At 54.2% G+C, this 27,383-nt stretch overlaps 1 protein-coding gene across 2 annotated transcripts in view; it reads left to right on the top strand.

The window, feature by feature from the left end:
• LMO1 (LIM domain only 1) overlaps positions 1–27,141 on the top strand; it is a 35,776-nt gene extending 8,635 nt beyond the window's left edge. For both annotated transcript variants that reach the window (XM_045825574.1, XM_045825575.1), the window contains exons 3-5: positions 22,194–22,407; positions 24,953–25,078; positions 26,808–27,141. In XM_045825574.1, coding sequence (XP_045681530.1) covers positions 22,194–22,407; positions 24,953–25,078; positions 26,808–26,913 — 446 coding nt within the window. In that variant the 3' untranslated portion in view covers positions 26,914–27,141. The remainder of the gene's footprint in view (positions 1–22,193; positions 22,408–24,952; positions 25,079–26,807) is intronic.
• Positions 27,142–27,383: the final 242 nt, after the last annotated feature.

The raw sequence follows: 27,383 nt of genomic DNA, 5'->3' as shown, positions 1-27,383 counted from the left end.
GTCCAAACTCAGCCAGGCGAGAGTCTGTAAAGATAGGCCTCCCTCAGCCCCTCCCCAAGCCTTGGGTTAAGAAGCAGGTGCTTCTCTCTGCTCCCTGCTCTTCCATTCATTTGCCCACATGAAGCACTAAGGGCAGTGGGGGTGGAGGGGGGCGGACACAGGGAAACAACATAAATTGGTCTGTCGTCCGGAATCCATGTCTCACTAATGTACCCAGATTAACTCAACTGTAAATTGTCTCCTTGGATGGCGGTGTCTTGCTAAAAGTTTCCCAGATGATTCATGATTTGGATTGCTTTTAACGGCTATTGGCTAAGCAAGCCAGTGACTGTACAAGGTGATGCAATTGGCATTAGCGAGGGGAGGCACGGGAGCGTGTAATGCAGTCAATACTGCATTAACTACTGATGCCCAATTACAGGGAGTGGGAGAGAGCCTTTCAGGAGCATTAGGACTGGGGGAAGCTGAGATCACTGGCCGCCGCTTGCCTAAAAGCTTCACCCTTTGCATGCCGGGCGGCCTTGGCGCTAGCTTGGCCACTCACTTGGCCTCTGTGGCCACAAGAGCCGCTTTTCTCTCTTGCTGTCTCCCTCTCTCTCTGAACATGTCCCATAAAGATGCTTTTAGCACATAGAAATGTGCATTTTCCTAGACCCGGGGCCTGCCTCTTATCCCTCCAGAGAGTGGATTCCCCACCCCACCCTGTGTCCCAGAGTCAGGCCCAGCGGCTGCCCCACCTGCTTCCACTTACGGAACCCCTTAGCAGGCCCCATGTATGAGCAGGACCGAGAGAAGGTCTATTTTGGTCTCTCTCCCTTGGAACAGATGAATGATTTCCAGCCAGCGTTGGCAGCTGATTCTCTGTGGTCATGGGCGAAGGAGACGTGAGGTTCCGGCTCGGTGCAGCTGGGCTGCTGGCACAAGGCTGCTGGGTTTGGGGAATGGCCGTGGTTGGGCAGGCCGGGCCTTCTCTGTGCAGAAGGTGGCTGTGTGGTGCAGCTAGTGACATGAGCCATGCCGGGGTCCTCTGCTGGAGTCTGCACCTACAGCCTACCCAGGGCAGGGCTGCCCTCAAACAGGCAGGAGTCGAGGCTGCTGTTCAGATCTCTGACCAGGGGCCAGAGGGCCTCCCAAGAACTCTTGATCAGGGGCATTAGGATGATAGGAAGGAGCTAAGAAGGAAGGTGGAGAAAGAAAGGGCATGAGTACCCCAGTGTGCCGGGTGCTATTGGCCTGGCTGCCCCCTCTGCCGTCCTGCTGGACTAGTCAGGTCCAATGTGTCTGCTGTGGTTTTGTGATCCATGTCTACCCAGTGCGGAGGCTGCTTTGCCTTTATGCCTTCTCATCTCTACAGTGGGAACAACCACGTCTAACGGGTGAATTGTTATCAGGATTAAATGAGATGATGTCCGTGCGCACACTTGATACACCAGGGAGCCTCACACCTGTGTGAGGTGACGTTGCTTCCTCACAGTCACAGTAGGATCTGAAACAGCCCTGTGCCCAGTTTGGTGCCTTGCTCACTTCTGGACACAGGACATTGCCTTCCGTCTCACGGTTCGTTTATCTGTCACGGCCACCAATCACTGCTGTCCCGGAGGCAGCCTGGCTGCACTACTCACCACTGCCCAGGTTGCCAAGGTGATTAGCATTATGGGGAGAAGCCTCCAAGATTGCTTTTTACAAGTCCCTCCATTCATGGGGGAACAGGTGAAGCACAAAGAGGGCAAGAAAGATGCCCAGAGTTACGTAGTGAGTTATAGCCCGGAGCTTCAGCATCTTTCTGGGTTCTGTGCCCTCCGCCCTGGCCCCAAGGCATGATGAGGCCGGGGGACAGAAGACTCTGATGGAGAGGAACATCAGCTGGTCTGGCACCGTGTGCCTGAGCATCCCAGCCGTGGCCCTAGCCAGCCTACCGACTGCTCTGTGGATCTTTGCCTTTCTACCTTGCTCGTGTTGACCCCTTTGTCTGGCATGCCTTTCCCCCTTTGGTCAGCCTTGTAGGAGCCTACAGGTGACCAAAACCATTCCAGGCCATGCTCAGAGTCACATCCACCCAACAGAGCAACAAGCTCCTCTCTCATTTGGGTGGGATGTGTTTATTTTCTGTTCCAAGGCAGGAGCCCACAGTGGCTGACACAACAGGGCAAAGTCAAAGCCGATGGCGTGGGAGGAGTAAGCGGCTGGTCCAGGTAGCAGAGGCGGCCTGGGGCCCCAGCTCCTTCCTCCTGCCCCTCCCTCACTGCTGGCATGATTCAGGAGACCTGGATTCTAGTCCCAGCTGGCTGCTATGTGACTTCAGGCTACTTATTTGGCCTCGATTTTCACATCTCTGCAATGGGAACAGCATCTGACTGGTAGCCAGTGCCCACGCACACGCTTGATAAGCCAGAAAGCCTCGTGCCAGTGTGAAGTGACATTGCTTTCTGAACAGTTACAGTATGAGCTTTTTCACTTTGGGCATTTAGGGGAAATGCAATAGCTATCATTTTACTGAACCCTTACTAAAAAATAAGGCATTGTTCTATGCTCGTTTATCAATCAGTTATCGCTGCATAAACAACCACCTCAAAGCTCAGAGGCTCCAAACAAGTGTCTGTTTGGCTCTTGAATCACTGGGTCAGTGATTTAGGCTGCACTTGGATGAGCAGTTTTGGGGGTCTCACTCATGCCTGGCTGGTGGCTAATCAACTGGATGCTGAGGGTGATAAGACGACACGCCCATCCTCATCCAGCAGGCTCTTCCGGCGCATTTGCATGGTGGCGACAGGTCCAGGAGAGAGGGGATGCATGCAGAGCTTCTTGAGGCCTATGTTTGGCTCTGGAATGTTGTCACTTTTGCCACATTCTATTGGTCAGAAGAAATCACAAGGCCAACCTCAGTGCAAGGGGTGGGGAGATAGATTATACCCTTGAAGAAAGGAGGTGAAAAGTCACATCGCAAAGGGTGTGGAGACGGGGAGGGGTAGAGAATTGGGGCCATTTCTATACTGAACCCACCAAAACATGTTCCGTGCATGACTTCATTTAATACCCTTAACCACCTGAGAAAAAAGCTGCTACTATGATCTTCATTCTGCAGATGAGAAAACTGGTGTATAGAGAGGCTGTGTCATTGGCCACAGGTCCCATTGCTCGCAAATCCAGAGTTGGGCTGTGAACCCAGGCTGCCTGACTATCGAGTGTGCTCCCCTCTGCACTCCACCAACTCCCTGTTCCATCTGGCAGGCTTGGGGATGGGGAGAAGGACACTCAGGGAGAGTTCACGGAGCATGGGGAGGAGGAGCCAGTGAGAGAATGACTTGGGAAGATGGTAGGGGGAGGCCGATGGTGGGGGCCTTTGTCTGGGGCTGCCACCCGAGCCCTGCACCCATTCCTCCAGCAGCAAGGGGAGGAAGCCCACAGGGAGGTCTGCTCCCACTGCCTTCTCCAGATTTTCTTCTTTGTTCTGCAAAAGCACTGGACGGTTGGAAAGGGTGTGAAGCTCTGTGATTACAAAAGCTAACTTAGACCTGGGCATACATGCAGATGCAGCCAGGCGGGACTCAATTCGTTGGTTAGCCCCTTGCCGCAGAACGGGGCAGTGAGTGGGCTGGCGAGAGGCCTGTGTACATTCATAAACCAGCTGATTGAAAAGCAATATTTCAGATAAATACAAGCCAGCGATCTATCAGTGGTTGTAATAAAACCCAGGCTTCAGGCTGTGATTTTATTTTGAAATAATAAGAATTGCTTGATTCTTTTTACTTGAGTTACCATGGTAATTCTGGCGTGGAGCAGTGTTATATTGATTTAGAAAGTGGACAGTAATATTTCTTTTGTGTTATTCTGTTTCTAGGCCTTGATTTCTAATTTCCACTTGGAGATTACTTTTATAAATTTCTTAAGTCCTTCCACTTTTTTTCCTCTCACAGTATAATTTTCCTCTTATACGCTGCTATGTTCTGAGCTTATTGGTTTGCTCTTATTTTAAATTAAACTCGCTGGTTTCAAATATTGAAATGACATCTTTGTCTGTGTCTGTACTTTGGTTTAGCAAAATATTACAGTCTGACGCTTTCTGCTTAATAATTTAAGGGAGGCATTCTGTCGGCCCTCACTGGGTGCTGGTAACTTATGACTCAACCAATGCAGGCCTTACACTCCTGACATTTTAATATTGTGTGGCGGGAGCAGCCGCCCCTCCGCGCAGAGTCTCAGTGGAGAAAAATCCATGCGGTACCCCAGAAGGGAGTTTTAATAATTCAATTTTGCCGGTTGGCGCAATGACTTGATAGAGAGGGGGAGGGAGACCACTCTTCCCAGACAAGTGGGAGCAGCTCTGGCTCAAGCATCTAGGGCCCACAGCCAGCATCTGCTCCATCCTGTCTCTCTTCCCCCCTGAATTTTTAAAAGCTCCGATTCCTGACCCCTGGCGACAGGTTGTTCCGGAAGGGTGGTGTAGGGGCTGCCTACAGTGCCGTCAGAATGCTTGAACCCTGTGTTTCTCAGTTTTCCCATTTGTGAAACAAGCGGAACTAACATCGGCTTTGCATCAGACAGACTCGGTTCAAATCCCGCCTCTGCCACGTGGTCGTTCTTAACAGTAAATGGTAATGGTAATTCTAACTAGTTGAACGGATGTGATCATGACTACCTTTTAGGCCTGTGGAGCCTTCAATAGGCAAAACTCTCGATGGTCCTGAGGGTGATTGGTACAGTTTCCCTAACCTTCCTAGGGTTTTAGTGAGGGCAGGAGAAAATGGAAGTGAGTGTACTTTGAAATGCTTACCCTGCTTCAGGTGTGCCTGTGGTTCAGAGCCCTTGGAGGGTGTGCTTTGGAAAGTCCCGGGGCTATGGCACCATGAAGAGGTGGGCAGCTCCGCTCAGCAGAGAGCAGAGAGTCTGGCTAGGGCAGGCTGTCCCCTGGGCACCTGTCCTCATGACACTCCAGAGCAGGACCAGCATCTCAGGCCCCATGAGTCCAACAGTTTAGCACGGACTGGGCTCCTGACGGAAGCTCACAGCAGCATGGGAGGTGGGGCAGAGATCCGTCCGTCAGGAGCAAGGAGGCCCCCCTGACCTGTGTGTGTATGTGGTGAGGCAGTGTATTAGTCATCTACTGCTCTGTAACAAATCACAGTTTAGCAGCTTAAAACAACATCCACTTTTGTCTCATCGTTTCTGTGGGTGGAGTCCCAGAATGACTCAACTGAGCCCTCCTCCACTCAGGGTCTCTCAGACCGTAAGCAAGGCGTCAGCCGAGGCTGTGGTCTCCTATCAAGATTAATCTGGGAACTGAATTTTTAAGCTCACTCATTTGATTGTTGGCCGGATTCAGCTCCTCACGGGCTGATGGACTGAGGTTTCCACTCCTCACTGACTGTGGGTTGGAGGCTGCCCTCAGTTCCGCGCCTTACGGTCCTCTCCAGCCTGGCAGCTCGCTTCCTCAAAGCCAGCAGAGTCTGCTAGCAAGCAGGAAGTCACAGTCTTTTATAAGATGTGACACATCTAATCACAAATGTGACATTTCATCACTTTGGCTGTATTTTCTTTCTTGGGAGCAAGTCACTTGGTCCAGCTCACACTCAAGGAAGTGCGGGGGGAGGATTACACCAGAGTGCTAATATCTGGAGACAGGATCATTGGGGACCGCCTTAGAGACCAGCCCACTGTGAAAGGTCAGCCTACTGTGGAACGGCGCCTCAGGTGCCAGGTGCCCAGCAGTGTGGAAGCCCCCAGAGAGAATGAATCAGCAGCCTGTTCCCTGGGAGGCCCAGCACCTCTGCTTCCTGCATCACCTCGTGCCAGGGAAGGCCCCAGATGTCTCAGAGCCTTTCATTTCATCTTCACAGCATCCATGAGAGGCTGGGAAATCAAGTACTAGCCCCATTGTGCAGAGGAGTCGGTTGTGCCGAGAGGGAAAGACATTTGCCTGGGACAGCCCAGCAAGTTGGTGTGTGGCAGAGTGCAGATGAGAGCCAGGCCTCTTGCCACGAGCCTGGGGCAGTGGGGGCAAATATGCTCCCAGGCCTTCCCTGTCTCTGCTGGTGACAGGGATGGCACTGATTATAAACATGTGCACACAGGGGTTGGGCTGGGGGTGGGTGCTGTTGCATTCCTTTTTCTTTCTTTCTTTCTTTTTTTTTTTTTAATAAATGGCAAGTTTGCCAGGGCACTAGGAGCCTGTGAAGCAACCGCCCATTACCCCAGGGCCTCTCTTCTCACTCAGTGGTGACCACACCCTCAGATGAGATGAAGGCGGTTCCTCTTGAGCCACCCTCCCTGAAGCTGTTGGACTGAGGGCCTCACCCCCTTGCTATCTGTTGTCAGGTGCGGTGGAGCCGAGATCTGAGGTGTCCTGGGCAGAGGCCACTTCAGCAGTTTCTTGAGTGGGAGCAGGGCTGACAGAGGCTCTCCAGTGGGTTGGAATGCAGGGTTGGGAGCTGGCCCTCCTGCAGCCACCACCTGGTTCTGCTTCCAGCTCCCAGTAGGTCCCTGGGCAGGTACCTTCCCCTCTTGGGCTCTAGGTCTCCCCTTTCAAGGGTCACTGGCTGCAGATGCCTCATGTGTGGTGCTGTGTACGGAGACTTGACAGTTGGTGGGGACAGGTGTGGTGAGGCCAAAACCAGGGGAAAGGAACCACCCGATGAGGGTTCTTGGGCTTAGTGCCCCAGGGTCAGGAAAAGTAGAGATCCCAGGGGCAAGCATTGGTGGCCCCCGGCCCTCTGGACTTGGTCTTGCCACATGGGAGCTTGGTTGGATGGTCCCATCCCTTGCTTTTCCCAGGCAGAGCTTCCCCTAGGTTAGGATGCCTTGGAACAGGATGGCCCCTGTCCCTTGAGGGCGGTATTAGGGCCTCGGGCCAAACGCCCATTTTCTAGACATGAGGCTGGCTCTGTGAGGCTTCATGGCTTCATCGGTGTTATCGTGGAAGGCTGTCCCAGGGAGTCAGTCACCCCCAAGGGTACTAGCCCCCTGCTGGCCAGGATGCTTCATCTTCCTGAGTTGTCCTCTCAGGTGAGCCTGGGCACTGTGTGCTTTCACCTCCCGTGGTGACCCAAAGGCAGATGTTGCCTTCCCTCCTGGCTTCCATGGCCTGGCTCTGAGCTTGCGCGCTCCCGTCTGGGGCAGGGTTTACAGGTCCTGGGAGAGGGCAGCACTGCTCACTGAACCTTGGCTAGGCCTGGAGGGCCCCCTGGGGTCTGGTCATTATGCCCATACCATAACTTGTGGGTGGTACTCAGTGTTGGTCTGAAGGGGGATGCCGAATTTGCAGTAGAGCACTGTAGGTTGGGTGCAGGCCTTGGAGGATGCAGAAATTTCAACAGAAACCTGGGAAGACAAACCAAACCATGAGTAGAGTGATGGATCCAGCAGGTTCTGAGTTACCCGGGGAGCATGGCTGGGAAAGTGAGTACGGTCAGAGTCCTGGTTGTGGGAGACTGGGGAGGGGCCACGGCCGTGCTCTGGAGGTCTCTCTTTCCGTGGAGCAGCACACGGGAGGTGGGGTGACCAGGGCCTGGCCCCTCTGTGAGGCCTGGCTGCCGGACATCCCAGAGCCTCTCTCTGATTTCAGGACTTAATTTTTTATGAACTGATTTCTCCTGTCCTCAGAGGCATATTTGTTTTGTTGGTTTTATTTGTTATAACAGCTCTATTGAGATATAATTTGCATGGCACAAAATTGACCTCTTTTCACTGTACAATTCAGTGGGTTTTATATACTTACAGAGCTGTGCCACCATCACCATCATCTAATTCAAGAACATTTTCATCACCCTCAGAAGAAATTCCATACCCGTTAGCAGTCAGTCCCTCCCCACTCCCCTCCTCCCTGGCAACTGCTCATTTACCTTCCGTCTCTGTGGACGCGCCCATTCCGGCTAGTTCGTATAAATGGAATCACAGAAGAGGTGGCCTTTGTGGCTGGCTCCTTCCCTCACGTAATGTTTTCAAGATTCTTTCACGATGTAACATATAGCAATGCTTCCTTTTTATGATCAAATAATATTCCGTGGTATGTATATGCCACATTTTATTTATCCATGTGTCAGCTGATGGAAATTGGAGTTGTGTCTATTTTTCAGCTGTTGTGAATAACGCTGCCATGAACATTCACAAACACGTTTTTTTCTGGGAATACCTGTTTCCATTTTTCTGGGGCATGTATTTAGGAGTGGAGTTGCTGGGTCATATGGTAACTCTGCATTTAGGGACATTAGCTTTTAATGTGAAATAAACAGTGCAGGAATGTTTAGGAGAGAAACTATTCTTGGCTGTCCGAGTGTTTGAAAGGGAGGCTGCCTGCAACTTGGTGCCCTGGGCTTCTCGGGTTCGGTGGGTCCTTGGCTGAGTCCTTTCCCCCGCTGGCTTCGGTTTTCTGATTCTGATTCTGGTGAATGGGGTGCTTGTAGAGCCCTGCTCACCTCAAGGGATTTTGTTTGTAATTTCCACTCACATAACATATCAAGGATTGCAGAGCACTCTGCTTGCTTTAGCTGCTTTGGTTCTTTTGCTTGTGGGCTGGGTGTTATTACTCCAGTTCTGCTGACAGGGAAGCTGAAGCTCGCAGAGGCTAATGAACTTGAGTGAGTTTATCACATTGTGGGTTAATGGCAGAGCCTGAACATGGAGCCAGATTCATCAGAGCCCAGGTCCCTGGTGTGAAATTCTGCCACAGATGTGTCTCTGGGCAAGGCAGAGCACTATAGGCAGGAGTATACTGTGTTCTGTTCTTCATTCTGGGTGCTGGGGAACCAGAGCCCAGATGTGTTTAGGTGTGGGCTCTGAGACAGAAGGGTGATGTAGAAATACGGATATTGCAAAAGTCTACTTTTTAGCTGTGACTCCGGATAAATTGTTCTGCCTCTCTGAGCCTCAATTTCCCCATCCACAAAATTGAATCAATAATTACTACTCATAATACTGGAACGAGAACATGGTAAGATGTACAGGAAATGCCAAGCCTGCTGCCAGGCATGCAGGAGGTGTTAGGTGTATGGTTATAGAGCACCTGAGGAGGATTTGAAGAGGGTGCAAAGCACTGTGGGACCACTGGGGAGACGTGCCTGGCTTCCGGGCTGCTCAGGGCCTGCGTTAAGGAGGAGCTATCACCCTGGCCGGCCAGGAAGGTGAGAGAAAGTGGGAAGTCCCAGAATAAGTCCCAGCTTGGGGCTTCCAGAACCCAGGAGAGGTGTCTAGGGGTCTCACGAAAACCTCCTGCGTCGAGGAGAGTTTGTGGGCAGACCCTGCTGGTACCCCAGCCCTCACCCCCAGCCCAGCCCGCGGATGCCTGAGAGGGGGCTTGCATGACTGCCTCAGTTAGCCCGAATGGTAATAAAACACTTTAAATTTATTGTGACATTTGGATTTAATTAAAAAGTACACACTTAGGGAAGTAGAACATAATGGGGAGAGAGGCAGGGTGGCTTTTCCCCTCCTTTCTTCCCCAAACTAATTAGCGTTGTATTTTAAATTGTTTATGTGCTGCTAATCATCGTAATAAATCATTTATACTGAAAAAGACACACTCGGCTGTGCCCGCCGCGCGGGTTCCGCTCACCGGGCTCTATCGCGAACAAATTGATCTGGAAGTGAATTTATTAACCACTGGGGAAGAAATCATTAGTGCTTTCTCTAAACATTCCCCAGGTACGCTTTATTGCTGCAGTTTATGCTGTAACTAAAAGGAGCATTACCCAGGCCTGTGTTGTAATTTCCTCACAGAGCCTGCAGCCCACTCCCAGGCTGGGGCGGAAGGGGTTAGGGCATCCCTGCCTCCTCTCAGGGACTGGGGACGAGGCCTGCTGGCTCCAGCTCCTTCCCAGCGCTCCTCATTCCAGGAGGGGCTCCCTGTGAGGTCTCTGCAGGCCCAAGGCCTTGGCTACCCCTCCTGTTGCCTGTCAGCAGAAGAGTCATTCACAGTCACTTATGTTTATGTCTCAGGCGTGTGGCTTAAAGTTGAGGTTTAGTCGTGGGCTTGGAAAACTGGAGGGTAGGGGCTGTGAGATCAGTGGGGTCAGAGAGGCTTGTCATGGACCAGCATCCCCACCCAGAGATGGGGAAGGCCTCAGTAGCGGGCAGATCATAGGCTTGGAGGAACAAATATGGCTGAGTGGGGACTCAGGCAGGATCGGGGGGCCATAGCTGGGGCTGCCAGGAGCATCCTCTGTGGGCTCAGGCCTCCCAGGACCCTCCTACTGCGGGCCCTGGGGCCTCCTCCAAGGTTTGGCTGGGGCAGTCTGTTCCACTCCGCTTCCAATGAGGCCTGCTGATCTGTGCATCCCTGCCCACCTCACAATGCCAGGCCCAGAACGGTACTCAGTACTCCACACGTGGTCAGACAAGTACCAGACAGCGTGCTTGTCAGCTCCCTGGCTGCAGGCACCAAGCCTCGGATAATGCAGCCTGTGGTTGCACCAGCTTTCCCAGCAGTCGCACTGCCCTGCTGACTCACACCCAGATGACACTTTCTCTCCCTTTGCACTGGGGGCTTTAGACCACTCTCATTTCACAGGACCTGCATTCTAAGACCCTCGCCGCAGGATTTCTCCCACTGGGTTTCCAGAAGAGAAATTCCCTTCTGAACCAGAATCTTCTCCCTGGGAGCCCGGGGCTGACACAGGCTGCAAATCTCTGTCTGTCTGACCCCGAAGCTAGCACTCTAAGTGCTGTCCAGGGCTGGCACCCCATCAGCCTTCTCAGGCTGGGGGTGAGGATCCGACCCACACAGGCTTTGCATTCAGCTCCTCTCATCCCGGTCTGCAAAAGAGGGTGGAGGAGCCCCAAGGCCTCACCAGGAAGCCCCAGGACAGCATCTCAGGCAGGCATCCCGGAGGTAGTGCTGTGTCAGCAGGAGCCCAAGGGGCTCCTATCCCCTTGCTTCTTCCCTGCAGCTCCTGGGGCGGGGTCCAGAGTTTCCTTCTCAGTGGCCAGCGGGTGGGCCTGGGCTGCTTCATGGAAGAAGAAGGACCTAGCAGCGGGTTGGGCCGAGCCTGCCTGGAGGGTCCCTTCTTTGCGTCTGGAGAACACATTTAAAAGTTTGAATTCAAAATTGATTTTGAAGGGCCCTAATCTCAGATCCCCTGGCGCTCACGGTGTGTCTGCTGCTCCTGCCAGACTCTCGTTTTCTGGTTCAGCGCCTTGGTGCTCACGTCCCTGATGCTGTGAAATTGAGACTCGTCTGAGAGTCCGTGCCGTCCTCCTCCTCCGCGGAGATTGCAGGCCTCTTGAGAGCCCTGTTTCATTAGATGGGTGATGTGGGCTGTGTGGGTGCCCAGGGAGCAGCTGAGTTGCTGTCTGAGGAATGTACCTTCCAGACACTTCCCTGATGGTACCCACAGCTGTGCAGCTCCAGGCAGCATCCTGTCAAGGGACCTGGGGCTGGCTGCAGCAGCCCAGGGTGGAATGGGGCTTGGTAGAGGCTACATGTAGAGAAAAGCTTGGGCCTGGGGTTTTTCTGTGGCAAATTTCAGGGACTTTTTTCTCCACTGGGCCCCCAGAGCTTAGACTAGGCCAGAAAAGTGGTCGTATCTGGAAGCCAAGAGGACCCCCAGGTGGAAGTTGAGAAGGTTAGGTCTGTGTTGGGAAGGAGGAGGGTGCCTAGGCCACAGATGCAGAGGGGAAGATGGAGCTGCCGAGGTCACATAGATGGCTGAGCTCAGGCTCCAGGCCCCATGCCCTGAGGGTTGGGCGGAGTAGTCATATGCACTGGGAGGTATGGAGGGAGCTTCCTTCTTCCCAGGTCTGCGGGGGCTGAGGGACAGGATTGCTTTCTCTTTATCTAAGGGGTAGACATTTCATATCCTCACAAGAGCTGTCTTGTCTCAGTTGGAGCCCTGGGGTGGGCCTCTCACAAGTCCAGATTGTGGCAGGTAAGACCTAGACATTGCTTTGCTAGGGCCATAAAGCTGCAGGTGCCTTGGGGGCTGTAGCGACAGGCAGCAACAAGCCTGACTAAGGCCCTTATCCCTGGGGAGCCTGCCTCTCTGCATCAGCCCACTCTGGCCAGCAGGCTCTTGACAGGAATATGGGTCTCTTCATGCATTCACTGAACTGCTGGTTAAAAGGTGAGCTATGGGGCTCCGTGCTGGGGACACAATGGTGAACAAGACAGACAGAGCCCCTAAACAGGCCTTTACTGGGCTTACAGTCTTAGGAAAGAGACCAATCATTTTCAGTAAGTAAAATCACAGAAAAGTAAAGCAATTACAAATTGTGATAAAAACTCAAAAGGAAATGACCAGGGAATCAATTAAATAAGGAAATAAGTAGGTCAAGAAAGGCCTTTCTGAGGAAATGACATTTAAGCTGAAGCTCAAAGATGAGAAGGAGCCAGTCACATGAAGAGGTAGAAGGGTGTTTTATGAAAGGGAAAACAGCACGTGCAAAGCCCTGTGGCAGTAGGGAGATCTTCAATGTGGCTGGAGCACAGTGTGAGAGAGGGAGGCAGGGGTAGGACCACATGAGGATATCCTGGGCTTGATGAAGAGTGTGGATGTTATTCTCAGACCACTGGCAGTTATAGAAGGGTTTCAAGTTGAGCAGCAACATGACCTACTTTGTTTGGAAGGATTTCTCCAGTGGCTGTGTGGAGAAGGGATGTGGATACTAGACACAAGAGTCTGGCGGGGAGCGATGCTGGTAATGTGGTGAGAGGTGGCAGTAGCTTTGGAAGTGAAGAGAAGCAGCTGGGACGGAGAACGGGAGTCAGTGGGGAAGGGGGACGAGTGTGATGAAAGATCTGAGGGTTACTCGAGTTTCCGGCCTGAGTGCCTGGGCGGATGGTGGTGTTAGTGCAGCGGAGGGAAGCCTGGGTGAGACTTCAGGGCCCAGGTTTTGAGTAGGTGGCCTGAAGTCCTACTGTGGGCCTATTGCTTTTGAGATATAGCTGGGGCTTCACAGAGACCACCAGAGAGTTGGAAGAAAATGCCCACCCCCTCTCAGATAACTACACAAGTAATTCAAGCATTATTTGCAGTGACAAGCTCCAAAGAGCACATGTCGATTCTGAGGTTTAAGCTCCCCTCACCCAAGGGCTGAGAAGACTGTGTGTACCTGCCTGTTCCATCCATCACTGCTCCAGTGTCTCGGCACATTGGCCAGGGCCCTGTAAGCTCTCAACTGGGCCCCCGACTGCCTGACCCAGGGCTGTGCTGGGTCCGGCTTCCCCGAGCATAAGGTGTGTGGAAGCTCCTCAGCCCCATGATCTACAGATGCTGGAAGGTCACTGTGCATTCAGGCTTTAGGACACTCCGTTCCTAAGAAGGTTTGCCTCCACCAAAACACGCTGCAGAGACACCTGCCGCTTCATAGTCCTGCACAGGGGTGGCTCCCCTGGAGGTACTGGGGCCAGGAGCCCACCCTGACTGATGGATCCCTGCAAGGGGGCTTCAGAGCCGCCTTCTGTTGGCAGGATCAAGACTGGGCCCAAGCAGAAGTTCACTGTCCCGGTGGCTCAGGAAAAGAATGATACAGTGCTGCTTCTGGCCCTGAGAGAGAGCAGAGAGGGGCTGAGGCCAGCAGCCTGGGTCTGAAGCCCCTTGGGCCCCTGCAGGTTTGACCCCCGGCAGGTTGTGTGCTTTTCCCAGACCTCAGCCATGGCACATAGTAGGCATTTAATAGGGGTATTATCATGTGATTATCAGGCTACAGTGGCTGCAGATGTGCGGGGACCCGAGTGGGCAATGCTTCCTCCAGCCTCCCCTACTGCGGTGGTCTGCGGAGACCAGGACGGCCTGGGGGCTTTAGAGAAGGCGAGCGTGGCTGGGCTGTTTTTAAACGTCTTACCCTGAGCCAGCCCCTCTCGGGACCTCTCCCCTCGCCGTTCCCTCATTGGCTCTCAAGCCCCTGGCTGTTGGTTGAGGGTACGCCCACCATGGTGGCTATGGGTCTGGAGCCCCCAGCTCTCCCCTCACAGCTCGACCCTCTCCCTTGAGGACATGTGCCATTTCAAGGCTTCTTGGTCCCTGTCAAGGCCACAATGCAAACATCTTAGGTCTGCCTCTACACAGCCCTCCTGCTCCTTCCCAGCCCCTGTGCCTTCCCAGCCATAGTTTCTGGTCCATATCTCCTATTTGACCTAGCCCAGATGTCCGTTTAAGGTTCCCACAGCAGCCATAGCTTTCAAAGGACCCACAGATGAGCAGAAACAACCTGTGACCCACCCGAGTATGCAGAGTGTCCTGCCTGGTCCATAGTTCCTCCTGGTCTCACCCCAGGCCCTGCTCTATGCATGTCCCTGCCGCCGCCCCGCCCGCCCCCCCCAAGCGTCATCTGGCATCCAGGCGGCACAGGAGCACCCAGATGCTGCCCCCAGGGAGCTCTCCTCACCCAGGCTGGACAGGGAGGCCATGGGTGTGTGCTGGGTGAGAACCTGAGCTCTGGAGTTCAGCAGGCTGGGGCTGCAACCCCTGCCCTGCACCCTTGCAGCTGCGTGACCTTGGGGAATGGCCTGGACCTCCCAGGCCCTTTGCTTCCTCGTCCATTGAGTGGGGGTAATCATTTAGTACCTGGGATTTAATAGGAAGATTCAGTGAGATGCTGAGGAAGGGGTGGGTTTTCTGAGGAAAAACGTCCTGACTGAGAGGTCTCCATCTTAGCTTGTTTTTCTTTTTAAATTGAGGTATAAAATACATGCAGTAAATTGCATGTCTCAAGTGTTCAATCTGGTGAATTTTTACACGTGCGTGCATCCACTTAAACACTGCCCAGGGCAAGACGGGGACACTTCCAGTAGCTCAGCAGGCTTCCGCACACCTCCCGCCAGGTGATAGTACAGCCCAGCTATTCTACATGTACTGCTGGAGATAGTTTTTGTCTGTTTGGGGATTACGTATATAGAATTACACAATATGTGCCTTTTTGCCTCTGGCTCCTTTCATTCAACATTACGCTGTCTGATTCATCCATACAGCCATGTGTGTCATGGCCCATTTTTTTTCATTGCTGTGGGCTATTTTATTATACAAATATACCATAATTTATTGCCCATTTTACTGTTGATGGACATTTGTGTTGTTCTCAGTTGGGAATTATTATGAAGACAATCGCTATGAATATCCTCGTATATCTCCTTTGGTGGATATAAGCTCTCCTTTCTTTGGGCATATAGCCAGGAATAGAGCTGGTGGGTCATGAAATATAGAACACATAAGTTTTCTCTGCTGATTTTATAAAGTTACCATGTCAAGCATGTTATAAGGACTTCCTGTTCATGATATAATTTAATCCTCAGAATAATCCTTTGAAGTAGGCTGTGCTCATTTAGCAGGTGAGTAAATTGAGGTAGGGCTGGGAAGCGGTGGAATTCGAGCTGAGGCCATCCGTCTGCAGGGCCCGCAGTCTCAGTATCTCCACTGCCCGCCTCTTGTCTCCCATCCCCTTCAGGGGCTGCCCCTGAGGGAAAGGGGCCAGTCCTACCACTGAGCTGACCGCCATCCCGTGAGCAGAGCCTGCCAACCTCTGTCTGCCTCCCTCACTGCCCCAGCAGGGAGTCGAAGGCCGCAGGGACCCTGCCTCTCTCCCTCATCTAACCCAATAAGCGAGCCACCTGCAAATGGGTGCGCAGAGGGGCGGCAGTGAGCATGCTCTAGGTGGCTGTAGCCGCGCGTTTCAACAGTTGTTCTCGTTGGCTTTTGATTCCAAATGAGTAGGAAATGCTATTAGCTCAGGCCTCGCCTGCCGCGTGGCACGGCCCTGGGATAGGAGTGCAGCGAGACGAGAAATTGTGGAGATAAAACTGGTGTGAAATGGAGGCCTTCTCACAAGGCTGGATGTGTCCATGGGAAATGAAGTTACTTCTGAGAAAATGAGATTTAAAGAGATTCTGCAGAATTAGATTACACTTTCAAATTTCCTTATTAAACGGGATTGATGCCAAGGAGGGGGCGCTGGCTGGCTCCATTTTGGACTCTACTCTGCAGTTCCAGACCCAAGTGGGTACAAACACCTCGCAGGTGGTAGGGACCCAGGTTCCTGAAGGCCGCAGGCCACGCCCCCCCCACGGCAGCAGAAGTGGGTGTGACCGTAGTGGGACTTTCTGGATGATGAGTCCACACGGGTGAAACCTCAGGGACCCCCTTTCTTCCGTTTCCTTGGAGAGGTGGTATTGAGGCCTTTTGTTCAAATTGGAGCTTGATTTCCAGCTATGTTCCACTTTTTGGAAATGTAGTTTTTCAAAAGGCAATAAAGGTGTATGTGACTGCTTGTACATATGTGTGTATATTTACACAAGCTCACCCAAGCATGTATGTATGACTGGCATGGATGCATATGCATTTTTTATGCAACTTAGTGAGCAGCTACTGTACTTAGCACTGAGCCAGGCACTGGGATCCACTTGTCGTGGGGAGAGCACACAGACACAGTCCCGCCCCTCTCGGACAGAGTGCACATGTGTGTCATTGCAGGCACACACTTGTGTGTGCTGCTGTGTGTATTGAATGTGTGTCCTGCACCTGTGTACCTTCCGGGTTTCCTAATCTCTGTAATGCCTCCCACCTGGGTCTGCAGCACCTCAGAGGGTTGCAACACCCAGGCTGGCAGTGCAGCCGATGGGTCTCGTCCTTGGGCCCTGAGCACAGACTGCTGGGGTTCAAATCCCAGCTTTGTTCCATACTAACTGTGTCCCCCATGACAAGTTGTAACCTTTCTTGTGCCTCTGTTTTCCTGTTGTTAAATGGGAATAATAATGGTTTCTACCTCATGAGGCAGTTGTGAGTGAAGCGCTTAGAAGTTGAGCATTGCTCATTGTCCCACCAGTGTTCCCTGCAGGCTGCTCTTAGCCCTGGGGAACCCCAGCCCAGGGTCCCTGCCTGTTCCCACCGACAGGCGGGCAGCCATAGTGAGAAAGGGAAGCCCCAGAGCTGTGCTGAGCAACTGTGTTGCACCGTGTGGGCATGGGTGTGGAGCCAGTACTGAGGCACAAGGAGAGACGATGAGAAACTTCAAGGTCACACCTGCCTGTGCCCCCAGGCCTTGCTCCAGAGCAGCCAGAGGGACCTGCCCTGAGCCAGCACTCTCTGAGCTGCCATGACAACCCCTCCCACCTGACTGTACACGGAACCCCCTATCAGATTGATGGGGCTGACTTCCTCCCAAATGTTTGCAGTGACCACAGGACTGTCCTTTGGGCTCTGCTGGACTCTAGCTGGTGCCTGTGTGACTTTTACCCCAGTGACACATTCATGTCAGTTTGCTCTCCTCAAAATAAGAGTCTAGCATGATTTTAGGGGCCTGAGATGGAGCTGTGACTAAGGTCATCCTTCCCGTGAATGAGGTAGATGACACTAATGAGAGCCAACTTTCCCCCGCTAGGTCCAGTTAGTCCTAAAGACGTACGTGAACTCCTTTACTCCTCGTGGTAACTGCATGAGATGAGCCGTGTTTCCCTTCTCGTTGTATAACAAAGAACACTGAGGCACAGAGGAGCTAAAGTCATACAATCAAAGATGACAGATAAACCCAGACTGAAAGATATCTCATAAAATAACTGGTCTTCAAAAACGTCAGTGTCTCGAAGCACAAAGGCTCAGGAATCCTTCCAGATTTGAGTAGATGAAACTTGACAATGGAATGCAATACGTGATCCAGAACTGTATCTTGCCATAAAAGATATCTGGGAGCATTGCTGAAATCTGAATACGGTCTGTAGATTAGATAATAGTGTTACGTCCGTGATAGTTTCCTGGGTTTGGTGACTGTGCTCTGATCGCTTGAGAGAATGTCCTCGCTTTGGGGAAATGACACCAAAGTGTTAAAGGGTATAGGGCTCCATCCCCAAAGCCACCTCTCCCATGAGTCAGGAAAAATATTATAGATAGATAGAAAGTAAATATGTAAGATGTTTGTATTTAGAGAACCTGGATGAAGAATATATAGGAATTCTTTCTACTCTTGCAACTTTTCTGCAAGTTGGGAATTCTGTCAAGACAAAAAGAAAACAAGTGACAGAGCAGGGAAGGCAGGTGACCTGGAGGGCGCGTCAGTGACACTGCCGGTTCCCGCCGGGATGCCGGGCTCTGTGCCTGGCCTCCTGTGCGTAACTGCGTTCCGGCCTCACCACAGTCCGCGCGGAAGGAGACCGTCACTGCTGCCATTGCACAGAGGCGGGTCAGAAAGGTGCCGGGATTTGCTCCAGGCCCTCCCCCCTACTTGGGGCAGTTCCCGGACTGGAAAGTAGGCTCTGAGTTCTAGGTGTGTGCTCTTTGCCTCAACACCACTGTGGACTCTGACCTTTGATGGGCAGGACCAGGCACTGCGTCCTGGGGCAGTAGCGCAATGAGGGCCCTGGGACAGAAGCAGACAAGATCCATTTGCCTGGTGGAGAGGGATGGTATTCCAGGATTCTGCAGGGAGCAGATCCAACAGTGCCAAGTAGGACATGCTGGTATGTGGGAGGGGGCCTCAAATGCCAGGCAGAGTTGGTAATGGCCGCAGGCAGGGGAGCCACAGGGCAGGCCTGGAGTGACCTAGGGCTGGGCAGGCTGTGCATTCTGGGTAGGGAGACAGGCCTCGGAGGAGCTCACTGGGAGGGGGCGAGAGTGCTCCACAGCCTGCTCAGCCTCCTAGCCAAGCCGGAGGCCCTGGCAGGATCAGGAGCCAACGGGCTCGGTGCTCGGCAGTTTGGAGCAGCCCACCTGCAGCATCTGAAAGGCGGCCTGGCCTGGAATGGGCGGGCAGGGACTGTGGATGATGTGGGTCGGGCTGGCAGACCACCTGGGGAGGCCATGTGAAGAGGAGGGTGCAGGAAGGGCTGAATGACCTCTGGCAGTCCCTCCCGGTCACCTGGACTGTCTGGCTTTTCCCCAGATTAAAGAGCTGAGGGTAGGTGTCTGGCAGCTGGATGAGTCAGCCTGGGAGGCTGCCTCCTTCCCCTGCCTGCCTGCCCAGGGTAGTGGTGGGCCAGGCGTTTGGCCTGTCTCCCCTCAGATGTCCCCTCCATGCCCTGAGATTCGAGGGGCACCCAGTGGCTGAGTGAAGCGGTTGACTTTGCCGAGTCCCCGGGTGGGCCTGGGCGTGTGCCGGTGTGTACGGGGAGGTGCAAGCGTCACCCATCGTAAAATGTCAGTGTTTTCATGGTGAGTAGTAATTACTGGGTAATGCTCTAAAACCTTTCCTGAAGGAGCGCAAACCTGCTTTTTTTTTCTAAAGTCAGGAGTACATTAAAAGGATTACCATGTAGATTTGATTTTTAGATAACACTAAAATGGATCCCAAATGGACTTCAGCAAAGGGATGCTATCTCCTTAATGGAAAGTGCATGGCCCGAGGCTCAGCTCCGAGAGCCTGGCAGGGAAGTGGGGAGGGAAGAGGTGTGTGCAGGGCCAACTGGCAGGCCAGGGTTGGGGGGGGGCTGTTGCTGAGGAGGCAGTGCGGAGAGGGGGAGCCTGGACCCCCTGGGGAGCAGGAGCCCAGAGGTGCCTCCTTACCTTTCCAGGAGTGTTTTCAATCTCCTGGATTAGCCCAGTGGGACCCAGCCCAGCATGGGGCATCACAAAGAAGGGAGGGCGAGTCAGAATTCTCCCAGGACCTCAGCCTTTTCAGGCAGAGAAAGCTCAAGGTCCCCAGATGCTCTGAGACCTCCTCAGCCAGGCTGGCCCTGGTGTTCCTTGTCTCGGCGGACTTCTGGCAGAAGCTGCATGGCTCCTTAAGAGTTCTCCAGGGCCTAGGAAGTGGAGTCCAACACCCTAGAGTAGGGTGCCCAAGCCCTACCAAGAACCTGGTATGTGCTAGGCCCAGCATGGGCATAGGTGGGAGGTGGGGGCCTGGGGGAGCTTGTGGCCTTGCTCCTCCTGGCCTCCCTGGGTCCTCTAGGTGTCAGGTCCCACCAGTGATGGAGGTGCTGGCCACTGCTGTAGTTCACAGCCCTGCAGGCTCGGGGGCCAGGCATTCTGTCCAGGATCCAAGCCAGAGGAAGATGGAGAGGGCAGACACTCCTAGTGTTGAGAGATCCTACATCATTTTCAGGTATAGTTTAGTGAACTGGGTGTATCCCCTTAGATGGATGGATATTCCAGCCACTCGCCCCACCCCTACCAGGAGAGCACAAATACAGCCAGCCCAGGTAAGTACGTGGAAATCAGCCCTGGGCTCTACACCAGAGGCCTGGCCCGAGCTTTTGCAAACTGGTAGTTATGCCGGCTGGATGCTCCCTCTGTGGGTGACAGAGAAAAATAATGCTGTCCTGAGACTGCCAGGCAATCCCACGTCCAGCTTTCTTAACCCCTCCATTCGGGCATACCTGTAGGCCAGGCCTTGAAAGGAGCCCCTCAGGTCCCCCTTAGCTCTCTGGGTGCCTGGTCCCAAGGCGAAGTCCATGGGTCCCTCAGAGCCACGACTGGGCTGAGCCCTGCCAGAAGAGACACAGGCGGGCCTGAGGACAGTCACTCTGAGCCTCATCGCTCTCTCAGACCAATTAACCTTTAGAGCTGCATTAAGGAAATTAGGCAGTGAACTTCCCAGCTAACAGACAGCCCTGCGGGGACCGGAGGATGGAGGGAGCAGAGAGCCCACAGCAGCCTGCGGTACCTCCTCCCTGCCCTCGCCTGTCCTGCTGCTTCTGGGCTCGGGAGGGCCCCCTGGGCCCAAGGGCCACCACCTCTCCCAGAGAAGTCAGAGGACGATGAGGCTGAGAAAGCTCAGGAGGAGGGAAGGGCTCCTGTGGCCAGCTTAATTAGTGGTCTACACTAACCCCTTAGACTGTCTGAGCCTCAGTTTCCCCATCTGTAGAATGCGACCATTTTCTAGAAGAAATCTGAAGGCCCATCCAATCTGACACCCATGGATTTTGAGCCCGAGGCCCCATGGAGGCTGTGGCTCTCCTCGGAAGCCTGAGGAAGCAGCTCAGACGCTGGGCTGCCGGCAGTGGGAGTGGGGCAAGAGGAAGGATGCCAGGTGATGGGAGCTGAACCCAGAGCCCTGGAGAGTGCAGGGATCCCTTGGAGAGGATGGGGCCAAGAGGAGGGCAGAGTTCATGAGCAGGTTGAAAAGCCAGGGAGGCAGGAAGGGGTAAGCTATTCTCTCCAGAGTCAATACCTTCATCCTCACCCCTTCCCCCCGCCCCATCCCCTTCATGAGATGCTCACAGGCACCTCCACCCCCACCCCAGGTTGGGGGTCTGAGACTCCCTGCACTCCTCACCAAGCCTAGTCTTCAGCACACTCCAGCCTCAGGGCTCCATGTAGATGTTCAAGTTCCCGGATGACACTTGTCATCTGTCCCCATCTCCTCTTCAACTGGCCCTCCCTGTGGTCATTCCTTGTGCCCGCGTGTATGGGGTTTGAGTGATGCGCACGCTCGCCTGTGGGGAGGTCTGCCTCTACCTCGGTGAATGCCAGGCTCAGATCCAGCCCCTTGTACTTGGCTCTTTCTTATATATTGAGAAGCTTTCTGGGTCCTGGGAGGGGGCCAGGGACTCAGAGATCTTTGGGAAGAGCCAAGATCCAGAGGCTGGGAACCTGTCCTCCCTCAGGCCAGGGCAGGTAGGGAGCATGACTCCAGTTGGGAGCATTGCTGAGGAGAGCCCCACCTGGGCCTGGCCCAGCTGCCTCCAGCACACACCTGCCTCCCGAGCTCCTGCTCCCCCTCCCCCCTCCCTCCCCTGGGCCCCACTGCTGGGACTGTCACAAGGGCATCTTATTTTCTTTGTGATACCTCCTCAGCTCTACATGAATAAACCAAGAGGCTGTAGCCTGACTTTTTGGCTTAAGAGGAATAAACACACATGCTGTGTGTGGAAGTCTCAAGGTGGCAAAAAGATGTGGGAGTTCTAGTGGACCCCCTGCCTGTTAGGAGATTTCATCCTTGGACCTGCAGAAAGAGCCAATGGGACGGCGGCTGCATGAGGAGGCTCGGGCCTCCTGTAGCTCGGGCTGGGGAGGGGGGGCAGTGTTGCATGGCAGGGAACAACTAAGGGGGGCCAGGCCTCCGGGCCACCCATGTGGTCCTGCAGCAGAGCAGATGTGGGGCTCCCCCGGTGCCTGGAGCCTGTGGATGGACCTTCACAGGGCAGGGGAACAGGCTGTGCCACACAGCCTGAAGGACAGGACCCAAGACTGGGGAGGAGGGTGCTGGTGAAAAAAAAGAGGGCACCTGGGAACCCCGATCCTGGAGGGGGCACGGCAGGGAGAAGCCGAGGGCTCTCATTCTCAGAGGGCACAGAGACACAGGGCCCACCCGTGTCCTTCTGTCTCTTGTCTGTCCCTCCGCAGGCGTACCGATGCTGTCTGTCCAGCCCAAAGGGAAGCAGAAGGGCTGTGCTGGCTGCAACCGCAAGATCAAGGACCGCTACCTACTGAAGGCTCTGGATAAGTACTGGCACGAGGACTGCCTCAAGTGCGCCTGCTGCGACTGCCGCCTGGGCGAGGTGGGCTCCACCCTCTACACCAAGGCCAACCTCATCCTGTGCCGCCGAGACTACCTGAGGTGGGCCACCTCCTGCCACCTGGTCCTTCTGCTCAGAGAGCCCCCATCCTCCGGGGCCCAGCATGGTCCTGCCCCAACTACAGACCCAGTACCCGGAGTGCACAGCCCAAGTGTGTGCTCGTCCTGGACTGTGCTGCCCCTGACCTTGCCCTGCTCCCCAGGACACCCATGGAGCCCCCCAGGGCAGGGCCATGTCTTCAACTCCTGGGACTCAGTGGCCACCAGCACAGGTTCCGGGCAAGCGTCCGTAACCACGGACATGGAGAGGAGCTTCCCGAGGGCACCAGCCTGGTCCTGCCCCACCTTTGTCAGGGGCTTCTGACCCACCCTGTCCTTGGGTCTGAGAGAGGGTGTCTCAGAGGGGCTTTGTGGCAGGTGGAAAAGCTCTGACTGCCCTGGGACCCCCTTCCCCCCTCTCCCCAGGGCCCAGATCCCCCCGCCTTTCTAGGAGGGTCCTGGGATTTGATGCCCTGATGCCTGAGGATCCTGGCAGGCAGCCAGACCCTGGAGAAGGATTGCTGATGTCAAAGCTGAAAGACCTGGGTTTGAACTAGCTCTGAGCCTCAGTTTACCCCTCTGTGAAGTGGCAAAAAGAATAACTTCCTGCTTGACATTCATCAGAGCTCCCCTACTACCCTCCCCCTCAGTCTGGATCCTATTCCCTGGGGCTGTCTCCCCCAGTTGACCCTCCCGTAGGCCATCCATGACATCAGCAGGGCTGGAAGGAGGCCACAGAGCAAGGGCCTTGGCTGAGACCCAGCACCTGCATTTGGCTCCCACACAGGCTGCTGGGTGGTGTCTGGGCCTTGCGGGAGGGAAAAGGCCTAACTTGTTAATTAATGGGTCGGGGCAAGGGATTCTTGGGGCCCCTCCACTCAGGTGTGGGTATGTTGTGGGGTGGGCTTATCAACCCGAAGAGCTTAAGATTTACCTGCCTGTATCTTCTCTTTTAACGTTTGCCTTTTGCAGGAGTTGTTTTTTTGTTTTTTGTTTTTTAGAGATGCAGTGAACCAGGGCCTGTGACTCAGTGCTCCTGGCTGGGCCCAGAAGAGGGAGGCTGAGGCCAGGAGGAGGGGTTTAGAAAGGAGCTCCTGGGGATTTGCCCCTCAATGACCTGAACAGGGCATCTGAACCTGGAGGTTTAGGCCGTTGGCTGGGGGCTGCACCCCTGGGTCAGAGGAGGTGGCAGCCCATCTGATGGGTCCACAGGCCCTGGAGATGTAGGCCTCAGTGCAGGAAGGGCTTGTCAGCAGGGCTGAAGCGCCCACAAGCATCCTGAGCCCTGCCAGCCCCTGGAACCTGAAGGTATTTTCCTGGGTTCTGGCAGAGGCCACAGAATGACTTTGGGGCCAGGTAGGCCAGTGGTCCAGAATGGGGGTGGGGCTTCTTTGAGCTGCTCAGCCCCAGAAAATGGCTCTCCAGAGCCTGCCCCCTCTGCAGCTTGCTCATGGACTGGGGGCAAGATTGGCCCCTCTTGGCAGGCAGATGCTGTGGCCCAGCCTTTGTCTGCCCTAATCTGAGCTACCAGGCAGTTCGGACTGATGAATAATGGAGCCAGACTTGCCTGCAGACGCCGGAGCTCGAGCTGGACAAATCAGGGATTAGAGGGGCCTTCCGCCTGCCTCTCAGCCCCCTTGTCTCACTTGGGGCTTTCTCTGCCAGTGTGCAGAAAAGAATCGAGGAGGAGCCTGGCTGGCTCAGACCATTGAAATGCCCAGCCAAGGACTGGCCTGCATGGGGAGAGTATCAGCTCCCTGCCCCCAGAACTTTGCAACCAGCTGCTAAGAGAAGGGTTGTCTGTCTCAAAGAGGTGTTGTGCCAGAAGTCCTTAGAACTTCCCGTTGACATCAGTCTCGTTGTAGAAACACCTTTGAACAGGATTATCTAGTCCAGCATCCCCATTTTAAAGAAGGACGGACTGGGCTCCAGGGAAAGGAAAACGGGCCTTACGCAAGTCACAGAGTTGAGTTGGTAGCTGAAAAAGACCTCCTCATAGGGTTGTTGTCGAGATTAAATGAGTTGATCTTTGTAAAGCCCCTAGAACAGGGCCTGGTACATAGTAAGCACTGGGTAGGTGTTTGCTACAATACAGGGGCTGTGACTGAGCATTTACAGAAGCTTTCACAAGCATGTGAAGGTTGTATTTCAGTCCCTGTTTTACAGTTGAAGTACATGAGGCTCAGAGAGACTCGGTGGCTTGCCTGAGGACACGCAGCCCATGATTGGCCAACTGCCTCTATATTCTGGCTTGTGTGACTCTGAAGTCCTGCTCATGGTCCAGTCCAGTATTCTGGTGCCCCCTGGGGCTTGAGGGACCTCCGTGAGAGCCTGGGAGGAGGCCTTGTCATCCCAGCCCAGGGACAGGCAGTGTTAGCTGACCTGGAGTCCCACATCCCCCTCCCTGAGTCCATGTGCCAATTTCTCTGAAACCTGATCTCTTAGAATTTAGGGAGACAAGTGGAGCCATGGGTGGAGGCAATGCCCTGGCCGCCCTCTCCCAAGATCTCTGGCCGCTCCTGAGCCCTCTGCACCCTTCCCTCTGCAGGCTCTTTGGCACCACGGGAAACTGCGCCGCCTGCAGCAAGCTGATCCCAGCCTTCGAGATGGTGATGCGGGCCCGGGACAATGTGTACCACCTCGACTGCTTCGCCTGCCAGCTCTGCAACCAGAGGTGAGTGCTAGTCTGGTAGGAGACTCAACCCCCTCACTTGATCCCACCTGAACTCCTGTGGAGGCCTGCATGCAAATGCGGGTTCTGTGTGTGCATGTGGCTGCCATGTGCACGCTGTCCTGAGCATGTGTGTACATATGTGTGTTCCATGTAAGCCTGAGCCTTGTAGTCAAATGTGTGTGCACCAGTACTATATGTACATGTTTGTGGGACACATTTCTGTGTGAATGTAATGGATGGGAGCATGCATGAGCTTACTGTGCATGCACAGTGTGTCGTGTGCATACATGCGTGTGTGTCTCTTAAAGATCTTATTTTTAGAGAGAAGGGAGGGAGAAGAAGAGGGAGAGAAACATTGATGTGTGAGAGATACATCAATTGGTTGCCTTTCACACGCCCTCTACTGGGGACCTAGCCCACAACCCAGGCATGTGTTCTGACTGGGAATCCAATCGGCGACCCTTTGTCTCTCAGGCTGGTACCCAACCCACTCAGCCACACTAGTTGGGGCACACACATGTGTTTTTAAATGTCCATGTCCACATGGATATATGCACATGATGGAATATGTACATAATTCTAGTTGTCTGTCTGCAAATGGGGTATGTGTGTGCTCTGTGTGCATGAAGAGTGGGTGTGTGGAGGAAGAGACCTGTTTTAAATGTGCATGTACAAGGGTCCTGTGCACGTGCCCTGTGCCCTGTGAGGGTACCGTGTGCACATATATTCCAGAAAGAAGGGGTTCCCGGGCCTGGTGGGTGAGATCCCCTCAGGGAACAGCCCCTCATTGCAGACCCTTCTCTTGTGAGTCTATTATAGTTCCAGCCCAGCCTCCTTCCCGGTCTTTTGGCTCCTGCTCAGTGCCCCAGCCCGGTGGGAAGCCCCAGGGACCTGCAAAGCCAGAGCCCTCCCGGCTGGGGACCAAGGCTCCCAAGGCAGGCCCTTTTCTCAGGAGTCCGCAGGTCAGGGAGCAGTTTATATAAGTATTCCCGGAGGGAGCCTCAGGGACAGCTGGCTTGGCTGGGGCTCTGGCCAGACCTGCTGCTAGGAGGGCTCTGTGAAGTTGCATCGCCACCTGGTGGTTGAACTGGGATCTGCTGGGACTAGGCCTGTGACCCTGGGGTCCCACTAAAGGCTCAGCCACCCTGGAGATGTCTTTGAGGGAAGGGCTGAATCCTCCAGTACTTAAGGAAGACTGGGTAGAGGGAGGGCAAAACAGAGCCTTCTTTGGGTAGGAGGAAAGATGGTGGGACTGGATCACCTCCTCCTGGAAGGATGTTCCAGGAAGCCCACAGGTTTTGTTTAAAGAAATTGCCCTTCACTGAGCCGTCCTCTTAAATTGGAGAGGGGACAGAGGTGTGGAAAAAATCAACCATTTTATCCCTTCCTCCTTTCCATCTCTACCTCTTGCTGCCTCTCTCCTCCCTGGGTCTTTCCCCATTTCTTTGTTCTCTCTCTCTCCCTCTCTGGGACAGGGAGAGGTTACTCCTACACCTTCCCACTAACCCCACCCCCCAGTGGCCCAGGCTTGTCTGTCTGTCCTGTATGGTAGACTGTCCCGGGGCCTGGCAGAGGGCTGGGCAGACCCAGGGAATTTTGGGGCCCCCTCTGGAAAGTCCAAGGAGCAAGCCCCCTGGACCTCCAGCCCCACGCGTCCTCCTCCCCGTCTGGAGCTCTCACCGCCCATGGGGACCCCTCCATGCTCTCTCTCTCCTGCTTGGTTTTCCAGATTTTGTGTGGGAGACAAATTCTTCCTGAAGAACAACATGATCTTGTGTCAGATGGACTATGAGGAGGGGCAGCTCAATGGCACCTTTGACTCGCAGGTGCAGTAATACCCGGCGCCTGGCCTCCAGGGCTGTCCGCCCGACTGCCCGCCCGCCCGCCTGGCCGGCCAGCCGCTCTCCCGTCGATGAGAACTCCGTCCTCCGTGGGAGGGACGGCCCTCCCTCCATGCTGCCCGTCTGTGTGTGACCCTCCTGGGGCCAGGCGGGGCCTGTACATTCTGTCTACTGTATATAAATGGGAACATTTATTTTATGAGAAATGTAATGCGATTTTATTACTGGCGTGGATTAAACTTATGAATGTTTCCGGGGAGGCTACTCTGCGATGATCACATGACTGCCCCTGTCCTCCGCTCGGGAGTGGGCAGGCTCTCCCTTGGCCCTTGGGGGGACGGGGGAGGGACACAGAGCACGGCATGGGGCTCTCCAGGTGGGCTTTAGGGGGAAGAAACTGGAGAGAAGGGAGCCCCCCAAGCACCCCACAGCCAGAAGTGGGAACTGGGGTGCCCTCTCCTTCA

Source organism: Phyllostomus hastatus, unplaced genomic scaffold (genome assembly GCF_019186645.2).
Source record: "Phyllostomus hastatus isolate PE091 unplaced genomic scaffold, TTU_PhHast_1.1 phas_scaffold_585, whole genome shotgun sequence".
Classification (NCBI taxonomy): Eukaryota; Metazoa; Chordata; class Mammalia; order Chiroptera; family Phyllostomidae; genus Phyllostomus; species Phyllostomus hastatus.
This window is presented reverse-complemented; position numbering and strand designations above follow the sequence as displayed.